This window comes from Sinocyclocheilus grahami, unplaced genomic scaffold (genome assembly GCF_001515645.1).
Source record: "Sinocyclocheilus grahami isolate Dianchi unplaced genomic scaffold, SAMN03320097.WGS_v1.1 scaffold61.1, whole genome shotgun sequence".
Taxonomy (NCBI): domain Eukaryota; kingdom Metazoa; phylum Chordata; class Actinopteri; order Cypriniformes; family Cyprinidae; genus Sinocyclocheilus; species Sinocyclocheilus grahami.
The window spans coordinates 3,703,657-3,727,509 of record NW_015505240.1 but is presented as its reverse complement, the minus strand read 5'-3'; the positions used below and the strand labels follow the sequence as shown (position 1 = coordinate 3,727,509).

The following is a 23,853-nucleotide window of genomic DNA, read 5'->3' as shown; positions in this document are numbered from 1 at the left end:
AGATAATTTAGTTTCAAATGTAATTATGATGCTCATATTTCTATTTGAATGTAGATAAACTACATAATTTATACATACATTTATATAATGTTTGCTGATGAAAGTTATTATAAAGTGTCATGCTAAAACAAATGTTGAATTTATAAAATATTGTATTAAAATAAATATTGTATACTGCATATTTATTCATTTGAATACATAGATATACATGTATGTGTATATGTCTTTACATACTGTATGTACTATAGGTTTATATATAAATTATTTAATTTAAATATTTAAATACTTAACAGAAATATATTTAAATATATATTTAAAATGCATATATGTACAGTCAAACCAAAAAATATTCAGACACCAGATATCATTTTTGATATTTTTTTACTAGTGGGTACAGGACACTATAGTTCATTTATGTAAGTGAGGATAGCAAAATAAAGTAAACTGTTTAAAGTAAACATATTATACCCAAAAATTCTTCATACAGTGAACTACCAGTAAAACTGATACAGATTTGGGACCAAAAATTATTCAGACACTTTGACCTGACCATGTTTTTCTTAATTGTTATCCAGATAATCTTGAGTTCTTTACCATTTTCTAAACTATAGCGAATAAACTTGTGATGATGTGTGAAATGTTGAAGGCATCTGAATAAATGTTGGTTTGACTGTATATAATGTAACATATGATGTATAAAATATAAAATGTTTGTAATTTAAATGTAAAAATAATTTAAAAATATATATAATTAAATATATATATATATATATATATATAGTTGTTCCACCGTTTGGAGGAAACCCGTGGTGGGTTTACCTGGCATCACTCTTACCCGCTCTCCTGGTCACCATCCTCATCTTCATGGACCAGCAGATCACAGCGGTCATCATCAACCGCAAGGAGCACAAACTCAAGGTACAAACGGCTGATGGGGAAATCTTACACAAACTCTGGGGCTGTTGTGGAATATTATGAGAGATTATGGTCAGAGGATTACACCGCTGCACGCTAACCACCGCTATTGTTTCAGTCGAGACCAAGCGGCTGTCTGTCTGTCTGTCTATATCTTGTTCTATCTATCTATCTATCTGTCTGTATCTTGTTCTATCTATCTGTCTGTCATCTATCTATCTATCTGTCTGTCTGTATCTTGTTCTATCTATCTGTCATCTATCTATCTGTCTGTCTGTATGTTGTTCTATCTATTTATCTAATTTTCTGATAACAGGAAATAATAAATTAAATTGCATTTTTATTTTTAAAATAGAATACATACTGTATATATTTGAATAGGATTATTTTAGTGGTTTTATTTTTATACATTTTTCAATACTTTGCACTATGGAAATAAGTTTTCATTTGCATTTCAATTTTTTCACTGATTATTTTCAATGTAATATAATTTTGTAAAAAAAAGAAATGCAAATAGAATACAAATGGAATATATTATATTATTATTATTTATGTATATTTATATATATATGTATGTATATATGAAATGTGTATATATTTAATATTTAATATTTTTTATATTTATTTTTTACAATGTTGTGTATACTTATACTACATTTTATATTTATTTTATACAATAAATGTATTATATTACACATTATATATTTAAATACAATTAAATAGTTAATTATTTCACATAATTTTAGATTTCATTTTCAGAATATTGTTTGTTTTTTACATTTTTGTGACAACAGGATATCTGCCTCTAAATAAACTGTGAATAAATCTTTTTTGTGTATGTAGTTTATGGATCGTCTGCAGCTCTTGTTGATGCCTGCAAAACACCAGCCAGATCTGATCTACCTGAGGCACGTACCGCTGAGACGGGTTCACTTCTTCACATTCATACAGGTGTGTGTGTGTGTGTGTGTGTGTGGTCACATGCTCAGCCTCATACAGGACTCACATCTATAGCTTTAGTGCTGTGTATGCATGATGAATGTGTGTGTCTGTCACAGGTGCTGTGTTTGGCTCTCCTGTGGGTGTTGAAGTCAACAGTAGCAGCCATCATATTTCCTGTGATGGTGAGTCTTTTATTTGCAAACACAAAATGCACTCAGTCGGTTTAATGATCATCTGATGTGCATTGCACGCAAAACTGGAAATCTAATCAGATCCACAAAGAACTTTTATTCTCTAGTTCTTAAGAAAACAATTAACTTGCATATTCCAATTCTTTAAAGAATCCAGAAACATTCTGACCTGAAGAACGTATAATGAAACATCAAGACTCATGTTTTAACCCTATAAATCCTACAGTATCATATTTGATACACAGATTTCTAAGGCCTTAACATGATCAAAACTTTGCTAAAAACCTGTTCTACCCAATCTACAACATGCTCATCTGATTGAGAGTTTATACTTTTTAGCATTAAAAGGTCCTTTTAGTATCAATTAGGTTGTGGTTCACATGTCTTTTTGCTGTGAAATCTTTTCTGATTTTTTATAAAGTGTACATAAGAATAACTTTTAATACTTTAAAAACTAGAATAACTAGTTTTATTTCAAGATGAACACTTACTGGACTGAAGCAACTTAGCTTTACTTGATTATCCATACATTATTTTTTTTAGAAAAAGTCCTAAATATGATCACCAGGCTTTTGAGGAACATGAAACATCAAGACTCATGTTTTAACCCTATAAATCCTACAGTATCATATTTGATACACAGATTTCTAAGGCCTTAACATGATCAAAACTTTGCTAAAAACCTGTTCTACCCAATCTACAACATGCTCATCTGATTGATAGTTTATACTTTTTAGCATTAAAAGGTCCTTTTAGTATCAATTAGGTTGTGGTTCACATGTCTTTTTGCTGTGAAATCTTTTCTGATTTTTTATAAAGTGTACATAAGAATAACTTTTAATACTTTTAAAACTAGAATAACTAGTTTTATTTCAAGATGAACACTTACTGGACTGAAGCAACTTAGCTTTACTTGATTATCCATACATCATTTTTTTTAGAAAAAGTCCTAAATATGATCACCAGGCTTTTGAGGAACGTTTATTTGTTCTTCATCCATTTGTTTATATCTTCATTATATTACATTGCATTATATGTTTTGATCATAAAACTAAGCATGTAAATATCATCTTACTAAGACATTATTGGAAGATATAGATTGACAACTGATATGTATATGCATTTTATATAATACTTAATAATAATCTAATACTGTTTACACCGTTATAAAGATCTCATTGACTTCTGTCAGAATTTCATCGTACTTTTTGACCATATAAATATCAGAAACTGCGTCAAATTGCATATTTTTGCTCAGTTTGGGCCTCTGAATAAAATAGAGCTGTTTTTTTTCTTTCTCAAAAATGAGCTCATCATACAACATATATCAAAAAACACATATATATCTTATTTTATCTTATTAAAGTTTCAATAAACTCTTTTTTTTTTTTTTATTATTATAATTTTGTCTGACAATTATTTGTGACGGTGGACCACTAAACCAGTCATAGGGGTAAATTTTTCGAAATTGAGATTTATATATCATCTGCAAGCTGAATAAATGAGCTTTCCATTGATGAATGGTTTGTTAGGATAGGACATTTTTGACTGAGATACAACTATTTGAAAATCTGGAATCTGAGGGTGCAAAAAAAATCAAAATACTGAGCAAATCACCTTTAAAGTTGTCCAAATGAAGTCCTTAGCAATGCATATTACTAATCAAAAATTAAGTTTTGATATATTTACAGTAGGAAATTGACAAAATATCTTTATGGAACATGATCTTTACTTAATATCCTAATGATTTTTAGCATAAAAGAAAAATCTATCATTTTGATCCATACTATGTATTGTTGGCTATTGCTACAAATATACCCCCAGCGACTTAAGACTGCTTTTGTGCTCCAGGGTCATATTTCATATGTGAGACTTTACAGGGTTAATTTCCACACACCTGAAATCTCTTTCTGTTCTTCTTTCCAGATTCTTGCATTGGTCGCCGTGAGAAAGGCCATGGATTACGTGTTCTCGCAGCACGATCTCAGTTACCTGGATGACATCATGCCCGAGAAAGACAAGAAGAAGAAAGAGGATGAGAAGAAGAAGAAGAAAAAGAAAGGAAGCATTGACAGTGACATGAACGACGTGAGTCTCTCTCTCTGTGTGTGTGTGTGTGTGTGTGTGGTAGAAACTGGCATTTCTGTAAAGCTGCAGTGGTAAGAATGTGCCACCCCTGCGTTTACAGTCGGATTTTCCAGCCGTTGAGAACGTTCCCAGCATAAAGATCTCCATGGAGACCATGGAACAGGAGCCAGTGCTGGGGGAGAAGCCCTCAGACCGTGAGTAAACACGCAGGGTCTCCCTCCACCTCGCGCACGGGTTCCAGCCGTCACGCTGTCCTCTTACTAACAACTTTAATAATGGCCTACCCCTCCCCTCTTCAGGCTTTCCTCACATCTCTGAATCCCGTCTTTTCTCTTTGTTTATGCTGTTGCTTGGTTTCCTGGTCTGTGTGGATCAATAATCCGCTCTTAACAGATAATACAAGCTTAATCACTATACTGCAACTTTGTGTGTACTGTATGTATTAATAAAGTCAACATGCAATCAGAATGGACCCTATTTACTTTCCTAATACATGTTCCTGGTCTTTTCGTGCATGATTCATTCCAAATGTTTGTCTTTTATCAAAATTCGCTGTCATTGATCGCTCTTATATCTCTCCGAGCACCTGGATTTATTCTGCTCTATATTGATGGGATTTATGTGGAATTTAGTGATTAACAATTTCAGGTCCATAACGGTTGCATCAACGATTCTTTTGATAATTATTGTGGAAGAAACAATGCACATTGTTAAAATAACAATTCCTATACACAACCTTCAGATGCCCATTCAGTAAGATTTTATTTTACAAAATCAATATTTTTTTATTCCACCAGGATCATGTGACACTGAAGACTGGAGTAATGATGCTGAAAATTCAGCTTTACATCACAGGAATAAATTACGTTTTACAATATATTCAAACAGAAAACAGTTTGTACAAATTGCAATAATATTTCACAATATTACTGATTTGACTGTATTTTTAGTCTAATAAATGCAGCCTTGGTGAGCAGAAGAGATATTTTCAAAAGCATTCAAAAATTTTACCAACCCCAAAATCACAAAAATAATAGCGAAACAAAAAAATTTAATGAATAGCAAGAAAACACTGAATCAAACACTGTCTCGTGTTGACTTTAACCTGATGGTTTTTATCTCTGCATTTCCTGTTCTTTACTACCTCTTTTCATTCTAACCACTAACAAATCAACTCTTCTTTTCAGCTGCATCACAACATGTTATACATATGATATTAAGCCTCTATGATCTGATAATCTGCCGTGTGTATGTATGTATATTAACAGCTCGTGTTTGTTTCTCATAGGAAAGCCCATGTCCTTCCTCACTCCCTACTGATGGAAAGCACTTTTTCCTTTCCAAGACTGTGTCAAGGTAAATCTGTGTGTGCACATCTTTGTCTATAATTATCCAGCTTATATCAGCATGAATTCCATGCTGGCTCAGGCTGCTTTATGGTGGTTAGTGCTGGTCTAGCTGGTGGAACCACCATTACCATGTTATTTTTTGTCTTAATTTAGGTCAAATCACTGAAATGCATTGGCAAACCAATCAGTTAGCATTATAATGCATGTCTATAAGCTGTGTGTTTTGTAATCATCTCTAACAGCTCTCTCTTTTGCTTTCTCCTAGTCAGGATTTAAACCCCTTTAAGAAGATGGTGCCTCAGATCAGAATCGATTTGGACCCCGACAACAACAAGTTCTTCTGGAAAACTCCAGCCTCCGAAACGTCCCTTTAAACACTCCTGAAAACACTTTCACACAGACACTTTTAGGTCCAGATGATGGTTTGGTCATTCAGCTAAACAAAACAAACTTTGCTAGAATGATTCTATTCAAAGTCCAAAAAAAGGAAAATGGTATTTAAACACTACAACCAATAGCTGCACAAACAAACTCTTTACCAAAGAGTTTTTTTTTTTTTTACTTAATTGAATTTTTTTAGCTCCTCAATATGTCCTTCTGACGTTTTGGTAGCATTAATGTTGGAAAGTTGGGGAAAAAAGTATTTTTGTTATTGATGAATGTTTTTGGTTCTGGGTCCAGACTGAATTTTTTTTTCCCCAATCATTTTTAAACTTTTATAACCATATTTTATTAAACAGAAAGCATGTCAGAATCATGTCATAATCAGTCTTAATAATGTATTAAAAAAATTAAAAACTTGAGGTTTGAGTTTTCTTTTGGCCAAATAACTGCACTTCATTCAAATGAGCACATTAGATCAAATTTTCTAAAAAAATCTATGAACAAATTCTGTTTTCTATGGAAGCTACAGAATAAAAAATGGAAACGGTAATGGCAAATTATTGCACAATTCTTTTTTTCTTTCAATCTTGAGATTTAAACTCAGAATTCTGAGAGAAAAGTCAGATATAAACTTTCTTCTTGAAATTCAGAGATTATAGTTTACAATTCCGACTTTTATTCCTAGAATTCAGAGTTTAAATCTCGCAATTGTGAGATTTTAACTCAGAATTGTGAGAAGAAATCAGAAACGTGAGCAAAACGGCTGCAATTACCTATTTTTTTTATTGCATAAATGGATAGTTTTCTTTGATACTTTAAGTATGTTTTTTTCTCCGAAAACTCAAACCTTTAGTCTTTTAGAAGTGTATTTAAGCGTATATTATTACTAAACCACAATGGTGGCGGTAACTATTTATCCCAATATGGGAAACTGCGGTTTTAAAAACAAAAAATCTTAACAAGACACTTCAGAAAGTGGGAAACACTCGACATGAATATTATTTTCTAGTTCTACCTCTTATGATGGACAGTAGGTGCCAGACACTGTAGTGTTTGAGTGAAGCATTTCTCTATGCAGTATGTAACGGTTGTCAACGGCTATCTTAAAGTCACGTGACGGGAAGAGCGGGAACCGCGCTGGATGCTCTTGACTACGAAATTCCCTCTGCCCTTTTGTGAACTCTGTTTCTTCATAAATGACAATCCATAACAGGGCAGATACTTTCAATGTGATTGCGTTCAATGTATTTACTATGAAGCAGTTGATTTATGGTGATTTTATTATCTGGATATTTTTATTGTACTTTTTTTTTTTTTTTAAAGAAGTAATGGTGTAGATAGTGACGTCTTTTATACTGAGATGAAACGTTGAGAGGTGTAAGGACACAATAAATGATATTTAATGTGGAACAGCTGCACCAAGTGACAGCAATACGCAAATGTCCTTGTTTTTGTGTGTGTGGGAACTTAAATGCTGTCATTAAGACAGATCATTTATCATTTTCTCTTACATTCAGCACAAGGATATGTCAGTCAGAAAATCTGGCTGAATATTTTTATTTTATTTTAATATACTCCAGTTGTTAAAACTTGAATATAGAGACATAAGTCAGTGTTTGTACATAGATCTGTTCATCATCTCTGATTAATAATGTCTTCCATTTCTTTTGATTGGATCAAATTGCCTGTGCATTTTCAAAGACTGAACTGTTTTAGCGAGATGCATATTGTAGTGCATGATGTTTTCATAAATCTTTTCTTTTAGATGCTGTTTTTCAAAACCTATTGAGATTATTTATTGTCCTCTTCTGAAAGCTGTCTTACTCTGTGATTATAAGTGACGCTACAGGCAATAATGAGATTAACAGTTCTGTAAAAGGGAATCACCCTGTAGCACTGTGAGGCGATGGGCAAATTAAAGCAATTATTAAACCTCATTCTGGTGTCTGATGCATTCAAATGAGCTTTTATACATAGCATGTGTTCTTCACGACACACAAATGATGTAAGGATGCTATTTTGTCTGATTTAAAGCCATAGACGTGAATATGTTGCACAAATGTTTAGAAAAAAGACTTCAGTCAGGGCAGCGCCATATTTAATTTCTGACAGGAATGAAAACGAGGCTGTGAGAGACTGAAGTATTGTTGTTTAACACGATTGTTCAGCTGACGAAAAAAACTTTCTCTGGACAAAGACTCCAGACAATGCCTTTAAAATCCAATTTTTGAAGGAAGATTAGTTCCATCAGGTGGGAGTAAAAACAGAAAAACCTCTGAAATGACATGGTTAAGCCACTAGATTCCTATATAAAAAGGCTTCTTCATTCTGTAGTTGTTTTTAGACATAAGTACTTATTTTTATTAAGTTGTGGATTTGGATTTATATTTAGACATTCTCAAAGACACCTTTTTGAAAAGGTTTAGGTTTTTTTTTTATTGAAATGCAAGTTTTTGAATTAATTTTACTACAGTCAAACCTGAACACAGAAAGACGTTTTATTACACATAACATCAGAGTTCAACAAAAATGAACAGGAATGCTTTATCAGTGGTTAATCTGATTTCAACCTCTTATTTGAGTCTCCTGGCTCAATTTTTCCATATTGTAACAGCCACACCAGTTCATTTCTGTGTGTGTGTGTATGTGTCCGTTTTGTGCTCTTTAGTGTGTAACCCCTTCCTTGGTGTTTTTACTGTGGTGTGATGAGGGGTGAACGCAGCGAAAACTTCGGCTACAGTAGATGGGGAACCAATTGCTTTGTCCAATTGACAAAGAACTGCACCGATGCAGATAATTTAACAATCTATCGATAAACAAACACCAGTGTTGCCAAGTCAATTAGGCTACTTTAACACTGTTGCTGCGGGTTGTTTTTCATGTCCGCAGGTTTAAGCGACCCCAATAACGTGATATTCAGCCCCTAACATGCGAATTTTACCGGGGGATCCACTTTCGAAACGTGACAGGGCTAGTTTTGAGTAGCAACTGGGCGGGTTTTGTTGTGGCGATCACAAATTTGAATGGCATAAAAATGGCCTAGCAACGCCCATGGAACAGTATTTACCTAAATTCAGATTAGTAGGTGATAAGTGTTTTAATTACCTAAAAGAAAAAAAATAAACCTTTCCAATTCTTCCTCTGAGGTCAAAGTGCTGCAGGCCAAAGCCGAACGGCTCTACGTAACAGAACCTGAAATGTTCCTAAAAGCCCAGAGACACCGTGTTCTAGTCCTTGTAATCTCTCACCTTCAACTCATGCCTTAGAGCTGGAATGATCTCCTTTACCTCTCCGAATCCAACATAACACTGTATTCTCATTTCTTGCACTTCTCTGACCAAATCTTGACATCTAACCTCCTTGTAATCGCTTTCACGCACATGTTTCACTGAGATAAACCGTGTTTACATGTGGATAAAAGGCAGAATGTCTGGTCAATATCTAAATTGCTCACTATCACCACACAAGCATCTTCCAAGAAGATAACCAGAGCTGAAATTCGCATCGTTTCCATTCCAGTAATTCAGGATCTCATCACGGGAATGGATTTAGCACGTAATGAACCAAAAAGGCTCGTCACACTGGACTAAATGTCATAATATGCTTGGACAACTTTAATACGGAGTCGTTAGTAGTTTCTTTGATCATCTCCTGATATGTGGCCTTTCTCACAAATTGCCCCTTCTCTGTCATGCACTGGTAATAGGATGTAAGCAAATGCATGTCTGCTCTATTAACCCATGGGTCACTGTATAGCAATGAGTAAGATCTATGGAATCGAGCTTTTATATGTTGAATCAATCATACAGATATTCTTCATTCCACATAACTGACATAAAGACACTCTATTTTGTATTATTTAAAGGATATATGCTTAGAAAAAAGGCCTAATAGCAATTCAAACCTGAATTTTTTTTTATGGCTTTATAAATTCAAATGAATATATTTTCTATCCATTTACCATCATTGAGCAGTTGACCACTATGCCACAACACCCCTTAAGGTAACCACACGTGTATTTTAATATTTTATTAGCTTTATAATTAACTTGTATTAATACCACCATTAAGAGACTTAACAAAACAGTACTGCAGCTCTTTACCAGAGTTCAGCACTCAAAAAAATTGTGATTAATAAGTCAAGCAAAATATTTTTTCCATCGACTTGTCATAATTAATTTAACCAATTTCAACTTAATTTTTTTTTAAAGTTATATGACATTTAACTCAATATTTTAAAGTCAGTTTAATGTAATTGAAGTTGAAATGACTTGAAAAGTCAATTTGATCATTCTTAAAACATCTAAAGCAGCAACTGATTATTTACAGTGATCAGATGGAGGGGCAAACGTTTCTTCTCAGCAAGTTGTTGAGAAAATGTTGCGTTAACACTTAAATGTGGGTCTTCAGTAGTTTGTCACCACAGGATCATCCACTGTCTTCTCGCGACATCTACTGGTCATTTAGCAAAACTGCAGGAGAGATTGAAATCGTTTAACTAGAATTAGAAATATGTATAATTATATCTCCAGAAGCAAAGCTGAGAACCCTGATTGTACACTTTGCGTCCTGCTTGTGAATATTATTATACATAAATGGTCATTTAATTTAAATATGTCCCAACACATTTGATTTTATTTTAAAAATAAAAATAAATAACTTATGAAAGCAATTCAATATTACATTTATTAAATAATAAATGTTGAAAATTTAGTTTTGTTATTTAAATTAAAGGGATAGTTCACCCAAAAAGGAAAATTCTGTCATCATTTACTCACCCTCATGTCGTTCCAAACTTGTATGAGTTGCTTTCTTATGTTGAACACAAAATAAGATATTTTGAAGATTGCTGGTAATCAAACAGTTGGTGGTTGCCACTGACTTCCATAGTATTTTTTTCCTACTATGGAAGTCAAAGGCAACCACCAACTGTTTGATTTTTACCAACTATTTTTGGGTGAACTATCCCTTTAACAAAATTAATTTTAAAAAAATGCAATGAAACAGTCATGAAGTAGTTAAATTTCCTTCCAGTCCGAATATATTTGAATGATCATATTGTCGATGAACTGAATGAATTAATTGATCAACTATAATTGCTAACGAGATAATAAATTAAATAAAAAATAAACATACAAAACTATAAAGCTCAATCAAACGTTATCTGAGCTGATTTACATGACATCCCTAAATTACGCGTTTCTCTCGCTCTATCCAGTAGGTGGCGGTGCTGCGCTATAAGCGACAGTGCGCATGCGCAGTACCACGTGCGCGCTGGCTCTCGAAGACAGCTGACACGTGGGAAGCGTTTAGCAGCACTGCATGGCAACTCAGAGAAATCCAGTTTGTTTGTTTTTTTTAACATGAACCCGTGCAGCGCGGCGTGTTTCTCTGAGTCATGAACGCACAGCCCGGTTAAAACAGGAGGTCTGCTGTGGTCTGAATCGACAGCGAACTGGAAATGTTATGGTGACTCAACTATCCGCTTTGCAGCCTCTTTTGACTTCCTCGAATCCCAAATCATCACTGAATTCTGTATTTAATCGAATGCACCAAATTGTTGTCACTCGCACTGGCGATAGTAAACTAGTGAAGTCTGTACGGTGAGGAAGGGGGTGTGGCATGACGCCAGAGCTCCATATTGACAGGAAAACTCACCAAATTTGGAGCGGCTTCCTGCTCTCTCTCTCCGGGTCGCCATGCTGCGCCTGTGCCGCGTGCTGGAGCGTTTACACGCGTGTACCGAAGCCTCCGCGAGCAACCGACACTGGACCAGAGTCGCCGAGCTGTCAGTGAGGTTCTCCAGTACTAAAGCTGCTCCGCGGTTCCGAAGAATGGACTATCAGGTAAAGCATGCGTCCATATGTTATGTGTTTGTATGGAAATTATTAACAATAAATGTTGAGTTTGTGCACTTTTGCCCGGCAGTTTTATTTTTGGGCTCAGTTGAAATTACGCTGTAAATCCAGCGTACGCGGCTGATTCATCTGTAACGGTTGTTACATCAGCCGTTAGAGTTTAAAATCAAAGAGCGGTAAATGTTTCCCGCGTAATGTGTGCATGTTAGGGATGGGCGAGACCCCTTATTTTGTTTTCGATACGATATTTTCAAGGCAGTATCGTCGATATCGATACCGATTCGATACTTCTGCACTAAACTTTTAAATTATCAAATTGATTACATTATTAAATTACTAAGAGTAAAATTGGTAATGAAAACCACTTAACTTTGTTTAAAACGCATTTTAACCCGTTGAATCCCACATTTTTCCCAGACATGAAAATATCCAAATGATGTGTCATTAGTAACCCTTTGAAATAATCACAAAAAATTTTTTTTTTACATATATCATCACATTTTTATATTAGTGCTACCAGTATTACAACATTAATATTCTAACTTATTTGTAACATTTGAACTTTTGATTTAGTGCGATATTTTGTACATGCATAAAATGCAACCTTTTTATTCTGACAGTGTATGATTTCTATTAACATTACAGAATAGAACATGATCAATATTATCTTTCATCGTTCAATTTAAATAATTGTAATTGCACAAACTATGTAGGCTACAATTTCAGTTTGTTTATTGTGAAATAACTCAGGAAACATTTGTTTTTTTTTCTTCTGTCCTCTGATAAGCAATGTTCAGGGCTGCCATTCCCAAACTACGTGCATATCTTAGATTCAAAATTAAAAAATATTTCTTTCTGAGATTTCCCCAGATTTTTTATGGCGTCAAGACTAGATTTACCTCATCGTACTTTGCTAGTCAAGCAAGTTCTGTTTCGTTAATAAGTGATTGTCAATAATATATGCGATTATATTTAGCCAATTGCTTCATTTATGATTCATCTGATCACTTCCACCAACCAACCAAAACATTCAGCAATAAAACATATTTAGTTTTCAGTTGTAATATGATTGTTCTACATAAACCAGATATTCTGGCTAAACATTGACTAAATATTATGAAAGAGTTCATAAGTTCAGTGTTTTGTTAGTAAAGCAAGAGTTAAGCTTCAGTTTGTAGAGACTAGAGCTTTACATGGACGACATCTTCTCTGAATATCAGCTCAAAATTACTTCCAGCACTTATATTGCGAGTTATAAATCAGGATTGGCTGTAAACATGAGAGTTTCATGAGCTTCAGAGCTGGTGGTTGAGATGGCATGAAGTCTCTGAGATCCTGTCGCGTTATGAATGTCTTCCAGGATGCGGTTTGCACCCTCAACACCCTCCAGACGAACGCCAGCGCGCTGGAGCAGGTGAAGAGAGAGAGAGGTCATCCTCAGCTCCAGCTGCAGGCCATGAGAGGCTTCCTCCAGCGGGCAGGACTCAAGGTATCAGCTTCACAACACTGAAGTACTCATGACTGGAGTGGACGGCATGACCAAAGCCATTGTCACTGTATGAGTGATTTTATATCACGGTACCTGTATGCACAAACGATAGACCACTATTCATGTCAATAAATCAGCCATTATTTGGTATCAGTCTCAGCCAGTAACGATTCATCCTCAGTGTTGGGGGTAACGCATTACAATTAACGTGAGTTACGTAATCACTATACTTTTTTAAAGTAACTAGTAAAGTAATGCATTACTTTTTAATTTAGAAGGAAATATCTGAGTTACTTTTTCAAATAAGTAACTCCAGTTACTTTGTTTCCCATGTATTGACCGACAGCTCTTGTGTTGCCATGTTGAGAGAAATCGGGAGTAAATGCAGAGGTGTTGTGTGTGAACATGATCTTACTGTAGTTCTAGACTAAATATGAACATGTATTTACTCCTCTCACCAGCACAAAAACGGATTCAGTGTTCCTCAAAATGAATAAAAAGTCAAATGCAAGCTCAGAATATTATACAAACCTGCAATAATTAAATATGTTAAATAAGACGAATATCATTTATGTATTTAATCCCATTTTATTAACCAGTGTCTTTGCTACTGACCTTCGATGATCCAATTCAACTATACTAATAAGCAAAAATTACACATTTGTGTTCTATTTTTGTTATTGCTGAATAGCGTTGAACTTTTTTCTCTACGTCATATTCTTCATGTGATTTGTTTGAGCGGCGCCCTCTACTGTACAGACGTATTTATTCCACTTTTGTTGTGAAAGGGCTTTTACATTAGTAAAAGAAGGACTTTTATATTAAAAACAAACAGGCAAGCCCTGCCCAGATTTAAAGTAAGATTTAAGTAAGGTAACACATTACTTTTCATAAAAAGTAACTAAGTAACCTAATTAGTTACTTTTTTAGGGAGTAACGCAATATTGTAATGCATTACTTTTAAAAGTAGCTTTCCCCAACACTGTTCATCCTGGGATGATTAAGAGATTAGTTTGACAGCTTAGTGAGTGGATAATATACAATTTCTGTATTGAAAAAAATGTTTTAATGAGTTAAGTCACTATTGTGTAAAAATAATTTACATTTTTGAATTTCAGTGTCATTAAATTATTACATTTTAACTTGACAGATGTAAAACAAAGCATAAGTGAGTTCTATATAATAAGTGAGAACGAGTTTTCTCATTTTGATTTGTTGAAACGTTCCAATCTGTATTTAAATTACTGTTTTTAAATGTTTTTGTAATTAACTGTTCAAACTGAGCTACATCAAATTTCTATAACTACATTGTATATTTTTGTATATTAAATAATATTGTGGTAATGCCTAAATTTGGAATAATCCAGAGAATGAAATACATTATAAATGAAAAGTACTTAATTTTGTTTAATTATTTCCCCTTTTTTTTTTGCACTTCGGCAGACACAAAACAAAAGAAATGAATCTTAGCAAATGAACGGTGAGCCTATCGCTTTACATTATTTAACAAATAAATTAAAAACAAGACTCAAAATATTACAAATGATTAAAATTGTATAGCAATTACATATGCAAAGCTTTTAAAACGCATTTAAAGCCATTGTAAATACTCAACATATGCTTAACTGTGACCGCACATCAGCAACCAAAAACAACTAACGTCTTCTTCGCATTGTGAAAACAAGTTCTTCCTCGTCTCAATGTGTTAAAACATGTTCACAACCATATTTTAATTGCAATATGTTTTGTAAATAACCATTCAAAATGCGCTGATGTGTCCTGTCTGTCCTCAGGTAGAAGAACTTGATCGTCTTAATATTATTCACGTGACTGGAACAAAAGGAAAGGTAAACCTGTTCACTGAGCAATTAAACACTGAAGCAAGTTATAAAAGTTGAACGAAATGCAGAAAATATTGCTTTATATTTTTAGGGTTCAACATGTGCCTTTACAGAACAGATTTTGAGAAAGTATGGCTTCCGGACTGGATTCTACAGGTATTACAACCAGTCAAAATAATCCGGTGTTTGGAGATGAATGTGTTTATAGTCATTCTTTAGTGATTGTGGGAGCAGCAGTGTTTTTAAATCAGTGTAAGTGTTGCGTAACTCCACTGTTTATTCATGCATGCGCATGTATGCGAGTTCATGCTGAACTTTGCTTGATCTGTCCACTCAAATAAACCAGCTTTCTGAGTAACAAGTAAAGCTGTGTCACGTCAGTATTACCATGCAAATGATGTAATCAGTCTGTCCTAGGTTTTGTTGAACTTTAGCTCAAGCTTAATGATTTACATAATCATTGACCATTGTTCACAGCAAGACCTTTTAGGGCTTAAACAAACACTGTAGTAAAGTCGTTACATTTTCTGTGTTATCTTTATTGTGTAGCTTGATTTGTGTATTGTTTGTTTTCTGCTTTCTCTCTATAGTTCACCTCATTTGGTGCAAGTGAGAGAGCGAATCCGAATCAACGGGCTGCCGATAGGAAAAGAGCTCTTCACCAAATACTTCTGGCAGGTGTACGGACGACTGGAGGAGACCAAGGTGAGACGGATGGGGTTTAGCAAATCACAATAGTGATTGTGATTTGAATATATTAATATTTGCATGTATTAATCATTGAATATATAGTTTTATGAATGCTTTTGATGCAAGAAACCTTCAGGGGAAAAATTAAATTATACAAAATTATAGAACTTAAACTCTTTAAATTTCTTTATCCGCTGCTGTGAGTGAATATGTGTTCATGTCCAAGCTTTTTACTTCTGAGGAAGGTTTACTTATGCATTTGTTATATATATATATATATATATATAAATTTTTTTTTTGTCATAACGTTTGTGTTCAATGTTTCAGGATGCCCAAATAAGCAGCATGCCTGCTTATTTTCGCTTTCTCACCATCTTGGCCTTTCATGTCTTTCTGCAGGAGAAGGTGAGCAACATTGCTGATCTGTTTTACATGAATATTTAATCATTTTATTTCAACAGTTGAGCCCGTAATGAAACCTACATATGTTTGAGATCACATATCAAGCATTTGACAGTGATCTACTCCTGGTTTTTAGAATTTTATAATCTTATCAGCAATGTCAAAGTTTAATCTTTTTGTCTGAAAGATCATTGACACTTGTCCTTTATTATAAACCAAAATTCTCTGTCTATGTCTCCGCCTCTGTGCAGGTTGATTTGGCCGTCATTGAGGTTGGGATCGGTGGAGCATATGACTGCACCAATATTATCAGGTATCACAGTACTATTCGGACTTGAGAATCAGAGATTTTACTGTCTCCCTCCCGTCTGCTTCAGTGTAGCGTGTCTAATACTCTCTTTGTGCCACATTATTCTAGTGTGACATCCATTTAATCTCCATTCATCTGGCTTTTCATAATTCAAGCGAGACACATTCCTCTCATATCAACCAATCGTTGATCAGCATTCTTCATGAGTTTAGTTGATTCTGTCAGTCATGATCCTGACTGACCACATGAACCAATCAATGGTCATGAAAATCAAGAAATCACTGCATTTGAGATCTTATTCTCAATAAGAGCCAATAATGACAACTTATCTTTATTCAAAAACACATTCACTTTAGGTACACACAGATTCCTTCTAAAGCGTTAAAGCAGTAGTTCATGCAAAAATGAACCTACAAATCCTGTATTAAAAATGGGAAGGTTGTCGAGGAATGAAATGACATGGTTAAAGGTGAGGTGTTACATCTATGATTTTTCAAGATCACAACTATTCAGATGGATGTTTGTGTTGAATCAATCATTATTTTGCAATTGCATTTGTTGCTGCTAATGGCACAGAAATGATACACTCCACTTGAAAGGTAATTGAGGATTAATTTATTGCAATGCTTTTCTTAGGCGTCCCTGGGTGTGTGGCATATCCTCTTTGGGGATAGATCACACCAGCATACTGGGAGACACCATTGAGAAAATTGCTTGGCAGAAAGGAGGGATTTTCAAGGTGAATATCTGTGACTCTTGTGTAGAAAAAGAATTCGAAACTTTGCATGTTGGAAGTATTTCAGTGAATGTGTTTATTGCAGCTAGGAGTTCCTGCATTCACAGTCAAACAACCTGATGGGCCGATGAAGGTGCTTCAAGAGAGGGCAGAAGAAATTGGGGTGAGAAATACGAATATACTACAGATACTACAGATACACAATTCAGAATGCAGTTAATTTGCTCACATTGTTCTGTGTTTCTCTCTCAGTGTTCGTTATCAGTGTGCCCTGATCTGGAGGAGTATGAGAGCGAGGGTTCGCTCAGCTTGGGTCTAACTGGTCACCATCAGCGCAGTAACGCTTCTCTGGCTCTACAGCTCTCACACACCTGGCTGCAGAGACACTTCCTCACAGGTGCGTGTTTCTGACTGTTTGTGTGTTAGTTCTAGGGATGCACCGATATGAAAATTTTGGCCGATACCGATAACCGATTATTCTTTATTTTTGAAAGCCGATAACCGATATGTTGGCTGATAAATCTATATCCAAATTGTTATATACTTTTTGAGAGCCTGATTACAAAAAAGGTCTCATCATTAAAAGCCACATCCCAAACACTTCAACATAAGCAGCCTAGTTTGAACGGTGTACGTTTTAAAAATATTTTTACTCTCCCATTACCAAATTTAGTCATAAAAAAGTCTTACAAATAAATAAAATAATGCATAAATAATGCAAACAAGTCACTGGACATCATTACACGTGTAAAGAATCAAAATGAATGCGCCACAGATCAATAAAACAGAATAGCCTCTGCACGAACAATAATTAAATGATTTTAATTACTAAACCATATTGTTGATGAAAATAATAAGAGAAAAATACAAGTGGTTGTTGTTATTAATAATGTATCAATGATTTTGAAAAAGTAACAAATTAATACCACTGTTTTAAATAGCAGCCGTTGAGCTGCACGTGCTGAAGCTGAAGAGCTGAATGAACATTGTAAACTGAAGCGTTTTGCTGGCAGCTTATTTAACTCAAGGAAATGCATCCTGAGATTAATATTAATATAACATAAACATAATATTACAACTTATATATGTACAAAATGATGCAGTTATTGCGTGCTATAGTCAGAATGTGTGATCCTGTTGTGGATGCGCTCTTCCCATATCAACGCGCTGAAACACAGCAACTAAACCCAAAGAATGCACAATGTTTTATTATAATAATGTTCTCATTAGAATGTTATATACACAGCATTCCCAATCATAGTTATTAATGTTGTGCACTGCTGTTTGAGCTGCGTGCACTGAGCTAAAGACGATCACCGGTAAACTGAAGCGCTCTTTTAACTTAACCAAGTTCTATATGAGATAAATCAGATATACATCAAATAAACACAATATTACAACGTACAATTGCACAAAAGGCTGCAAACGAACAGCGCGCATCTGAAGTGTCTCTGAAGGAAATAATGCATTATTTATCGGCTTTAAGATATCGGCCAAATTTTCTTATCAGGCCGATACCGATAACAGAAAAAATGAGCATTTATCGGCCGATACCGATATGGTGGCCGATATATCGTGCATCCCTAGTTAGTTCCCATATCTCCGTTTGTGTTTTTAATCAGCTGTTTGTTCCTCAGATCCTGCATCATCATCTCCAGTAGAGTTCAGCGGTGTGAGTTCAGCTCCAGTGATCCAGCCTAGTCCTGCAATGATCAAAGGTCTGGAAAAACACTATACAGCCCAATTAAAAGCTCTGTTCTGAAACCTAGTGAACCTCCTTGATGTCTGCTGACTACATAGGTAGCTACCTTCTAAAACGGCATTTTAACCCTTATGGAACTTCTTTATCGATTGATTTAGTACAGCCTACATAGGCAGCAAAAAGCAAGAAACAAAGGGCTTTAAGGGCTCCCAATGGATTTCCACCAGTCTTTGGTTAATTATTCTCTATATTCTTAATGCAAGGCATTCTGGTATTGCCGTTTTCTATGAAGGATACATTTGATGTTGCCTTAAAATTAGACTTAGATGAGGTGTTTTAGAAGACAGCATAGTCACTTTTAACTAAACTTATTTTGAGGTTATTACCCATGAAGAAATCTGGGGTTCAGTGTCTTATGAGAGTGTACATATTAAGAGATTTGAACTAGAAGTCTACACGGGTCCAAAAATTCGAAAAATTTTCCCAAACCCGAAGAGACCCGTAAATGTGTGCTACACTGAACCGACTCGGACCCGTCTGTTATTTTGAAAGTTGGAACCGGGCCCGTGCAGAACCGAGAAATGTCAAAAATGTACTACCCGGAACTGACACGGACCGGCAATTATTTGAAAGATGGACCCGAACCCGGCCGGGAAGACACAGACCCGACTGGACCCGATCGGCACATATTCCACAGCAAATTGCTATTAACAAGTCGATAAACAAGTTGTGAAAATTAAATTTTTTGTCTTACCTAATGTAAGAAGCCTTCTCCCTTGTACCCGACTGTGATGCACGCAATCCTCCTTCCCAAGAAAGTTCCATCCATGTTAATCCTCTCTTGCCAATTGAAATGTGTTATTCCAGTTTCAAAAGTCCACTTGCTGTCACGGTGACGATTGACAAATGCGACTTTGCAGTTTTGCAGTTTTTGTATCTCGAGTCAACTTGCATAATAATTTAGACTGTTTGCCCATTTGGATTATAATAACGATTGCTCGTCCAGTGCCATGGCTGCTGACGTTAGCTTTACTTATTTGCTATCATCTCTGTGCTCTCTGAGCCGAGTCTGAGCAAAAATGAGAAATAACAACAAGACGGTTCATTCATAATATTATTTAAAAAATAATCAATAATAACTCGCATCACTCATGAAGGTATCCATTATCACTGTGCGTGTGCATTAACTCCGCCCACCCTGCTTCTGATGACATCGCTCGTGTTTTTTTTTCTTTAAATATTATTTATTATTTAATTATTTCTTTGAAATAATTTGTCTTATTTCAAATTACCGACTCACACTTTTCTCATCCTAATTTTAAAAGTTGAAATAATAACTCGCATCACTCATGAAGGTATCCATTATCACTGTGCGTGTGCATTAACTCCGCCCACCCTGCTTCTGATGACATCGCTCGTGTTTTTTTTTCTTTAAATATTATTTATTATTTAATTATTTCTTTGAAATAATTTGTCTTATTTCAAATTACCGACTCACACTTTTCTCATCCTAATTTTACAAGTTGAAAGTTACAAAACAACACACGCACAGCGCTGACTGACTGATAACGGCCGGGCGTTCTCAGAGTCCGATCGACTCACAATGTTAAACAGCCCGGGACCCGAAGTAATAGATTGGCACCCGACCTGGACCCGACTGACCATTTAAAATGTAGCCCCGAACCCGTACGGATCCCGGGTCGGGTCCTCGGGTCTCGGGTCCTCCGTGTAGACCTCTAATTTGAACCTGCAGCCTTTCGGTTACTTGTCCTGATATTAATCACTATTGTTACAAAATTACTAAGTGCTAAAGCCTTGGAAAGGTCATAGTGCATTTAGCAATTGTAGTTTTTGTGTGAATAAATTTGTGTGTATATACTGTATGTATATTCACACACACAGTATATGATGTTTTCACAGGTCTTGCAGAGACTGAGTGGCCTGGGCGCAATCAGACGCTACAACACAGTCCTGTGACGTATTTCCTGGATGGAGCTCATACTACTCGCAGCATGCTGGCCTGTGTCCGCTGGTTCAACGAAGTCACACCACAACACGAGAGAAACGCTGGGTGAGAAGGCCTTACTCTTTTATTTGTATTCAGGGCCAGGAACTCAGACAGTAGAGCATGGTGTTACTGGCATTACCAACGCCAGGTCATGGGTTCAATTCCCAGGGAAGTTGTGAACTGTTTTCTAAAATATCTTTATTGATTAAGACTGAAAGGTTTAAATGCAAATCTAAAGGCATGTAGTAGAAACTCAAGAATATAATCAGTGGAGCCGTGCATTGGTTCTTGAACTGTGCATATCCGCAGACAGTGGGTAATTTTTGTTGGTGTTTAGTGCTCTTTGTGTTTGTAGGGGTTCGGTGGTGAGGGTCCTCTTATTCAATGCTACAGGAGAGAGAGACTGTGCCGCTATGCTCAAACTGCTCGTAGTGAGTTATCAGTTCACATTTTTTTAATCATATTAATCTGCACTAAGTTAACCAGACTCATGTTTGTTTGTATTATTTGTATTGAGTGTTAATGAGTGTGTTTTTTCTTTTAGCCCTGTCACTTTGACTTTGCTGTGTTCTGTCCGAACATCACGGAGGCCATAGCGACCTGTAATGCAGGTAAGAGATGCTTCCAGTCACCGTCCTGTGTAAGAGATCCAGAGGCAGAAGATGATATGAGATCTAGTCAATCAATAAGAGGTGATGATAGATGTTTAAAGTGGTTCAGGACCAAATTCTTTGTTAAAAACTGTGAAGAGTGCTGACTAACTACACAACACTTTTAGCATGAAGATTTTCAAATCAAATCACACGTTTTTATTTTGATTAGAATGCTGCATTGCAAAGTAGTTTTATTTTGCCAATGTAGAAGGTGTAGTGATATTTTGCTAACGTACTCTATCTTTCAGACCAACAGAACTTTAATGTTTCCGTGGAAAACATGCTCTCACGTTGCTTGGACAACCAGCAGAGCTGGCGCGTTCTGAATGGCCAGGAGGAGAAGCCAGAGGCGGAGCTTCTGATCAGAGGTGGTTTGCCATTGGTGGCAGAAAGACACACGGACACACTGGTGTTTCCCTGCATCCTCAGCGCCCTGCAGTGGATCAGTCAGGGAAGAGACTCTGTTCTGTCGGACCCAAACAAATGTGTCATACCTGTTAAACCTAGCATAAACACGAAAGCTGCTCCACTCCGAGAGGCTGTAAGCATACACGTCCTCATCACAGGTAGTTTACACCTGGTGGGAGGGGCTTTAAAACACTTGGACCCTTCTTTAAACTCATAATGGACATATGCACGTGTCTGCAGTGTCAGACAGCCAGCCAAACACAGCAAGAGCACCACCTAGTGCCTGAATCCTCTGTTTCGGTACTCAAAGAAGTAGTTCACCCAAAAATGAAGGTTTGCTGAAAATGTACTCGCCCTCAGGTCATCCAAGGTATAGATGAGTTTGTTTTTTCATCAGATTTGGAGAAATTTAACGTTACATCACTTGCTCACCAATGGATCCTCTGCAGTGAATGGGTGCCGTCAGAATGAGAGTCCAAACAGCTGATAAAAACATCACAATAATCCACAAGTAATCCACACCACTCCAGTCCATCAGTTAATGTCTTGTGAAGTGAAAAGCTGCGTGTTTGTAAAAAAAACAAATCATCACTAAAGGGTTTTTACTTTAAACCATTGCTTTCGGCTAAAATATCCATAATAATGCTTCCTCCCTTGGAAAAGTCCATCCCTTGTTCCCCTTTCACATCAAAATCCAACCACATATTTATTTATAACATTTTTGGCTTGTAAACGATGCTTGATCTGTGCATATTTCTCTCCTGATTCAGACGAGATGACTTTTTCCACTGGAGAAGGATTTTTTTTTTTAGCCGGAAAGAGGTTTAAAGTTAAACGTCTTGATGGATTTGTTTACAGTAATGCATCTTTTCTCTTCACAAGATGTTAACTGATGGACTGGAGTAGTGTGGATTACTGTGATGTTTTTATCAGCTGTTTGGACTCCCATTCTGACGGCACCCATTCACTGCAGAGGATCCATTGGTGAGCAAGTGACGTAATGCTAAATTTCTCCAAATCTGTTCTGATGAAGAAACAAACTCATCTACAACTTGGATGACGTGAGGGTGAGGAAATTGTCAGCAAATTTTCATTTTTGGGTGAACTATTTCTTTAACAGTTCAGTATTAGAAGATTTACTTCAAATCATGGTTGAAATCTTTTCTTCTAGAATCCATGCATTCTATATCCTGAAGAGCATCGGACCGGTTCATCAGTTTATATAAAAAGCACATAAATCCGAATCTACTTGAGCTGTTTATGATTACATTAATGGGATACTTTAATTTGAAGTACTTGAAGTGCATTCAGTTCATTTTCTGTGTAAGCTTCTTTGTTTTACACTACAATTTTGGTGTTTTTAACTGGATCTTTCCATTGATGAAATAGAAAGTCAGGTTGCCTGTTCATCAGTGTTTGTGTTATTATTTTTTATTGCACTGAAATAATGGTTCCATATATTAAACACTGTTCTCTAATAACGTAATATTAATGTCATTTATCACACATGCATGGGAAAGTTTGCATTCATAAGTGGATGCAAAACGATTTTCAAAGCATGTCAACATTGCGGTGCCCACATCCGTTCACAGTGAATAAAAATGTTAAATGTTTTGTGTGTGTATACACATTAGAGGACTGGAGGTGTATAAAAATGGAGTGTCAAATATGACTTTTTATGTTTTGAATATTAATGTAACTTAATTTTTTTTGTAGCATTTTATGTACTGTAGTAGACAGGAAATTGTGTAGTCTAGATACAAACTATTTTCAAATGCAACCTGGATTTTTGAATATGGTAACTTGGTTTTGGGATAATTTGTTATATATGAAAGATTGGATAATTAATATAACAATAATGTGACTAGAAATTAGTTTTGATCAATAA

General features: G+C 35.6%; 2 protein-coding genes across 2 annotated transcripts in view; both read left to right on the top strand.

Annotated features, from left to right (window-relative positions):
• Nucleotides 1–7,803, top strand: part of LOC107584654 (electrogenic sodium bicarbonate cotransporter 1-like) — a 57,713-nt gene extending 49,910 nt beyond the window's left edge. Inside the window, exons 18-22 of the mRNA XM_016271364.1 lie at nt 1,759–1,866; nt 1,974–2,039; nt 3,975–4,136; nt 5,425–5,492; nt 5,751–7,803. Of these exons, the coding sequence (XP_016126850.1) occupies nt 1,759–1,866; nt 1,974–2,039; nt 3,975–4,136; nt 5,425–5,492; nt 5,751–5,859 (513 nt within the window). The 3' untranslated portion in view covers nt 5,860–7,803. The remainder of the gene's footprint in view (nt 1–1,758; nt 1,867–1,973; nt 2,040–3,974; nt 4,137–5,424; nt 5,493–5,750) is intronic.
• Nucleotides 7,804–11,149: 3,346 nt separating this feature from the next.
• Nucleotides 11,150–22,327, top strand: LOC107584586 (folylpolyglutamate synthase, mitochondrial-like). The gene is made up of 15 exons (XM_016271294.1): nt 11,150–11,714; nt 13,087–13,215; nt 15,009–15,062; nt 15,148–15,212; nt 15,647–15,761; nt 16,074–16,151; nt 16,400–16,461; nt 17,095–17,197; nt 17,280–17,357; nt 17,447–17,591; nt 18,832–18,912; nt 20,817–20,967; nt 21,260–21,335; nt 21,449–21,515; nt 21,806–22,327. Exons 1-15 carry the CDS (start codon nt 11,568–11,570, stop codon nt 22,180–22,182), a joined length of 1,728 nt encoding a protein of 575 aa, XP_016126780.1. The 5' UTR covers nt 11,150–11,567; the 3' UTR covers nt 22,183–22,327.
• The last annotated feature ends 1,526 nt before the right edge of the window (nt 22,328–23,853 follow it).

Coding starts and splice junctions, on each gene's coding strand:
- LOC107584586 (XM_016271294.1), top strand. CDS start 11,568: ATGCTGCGCCTGTGCCGCGTGCTGGAGCGTTTACACGCGTGTACCGAA. Junction 13,216..15,008: donor TCCAGCGGGCAGGACTCAAG/GTATCAGCTTCA, acceptor GTCTGTCCTCAG/GTAGAAGAACTTGATCGTCT. Junction 21,516..21,805: donor CATAGCGACCTGTAATGCAG/GTAAGAGATGCT, acceptor TCTATCTTTCAG/ACCAACAGAACTTTAATGTT.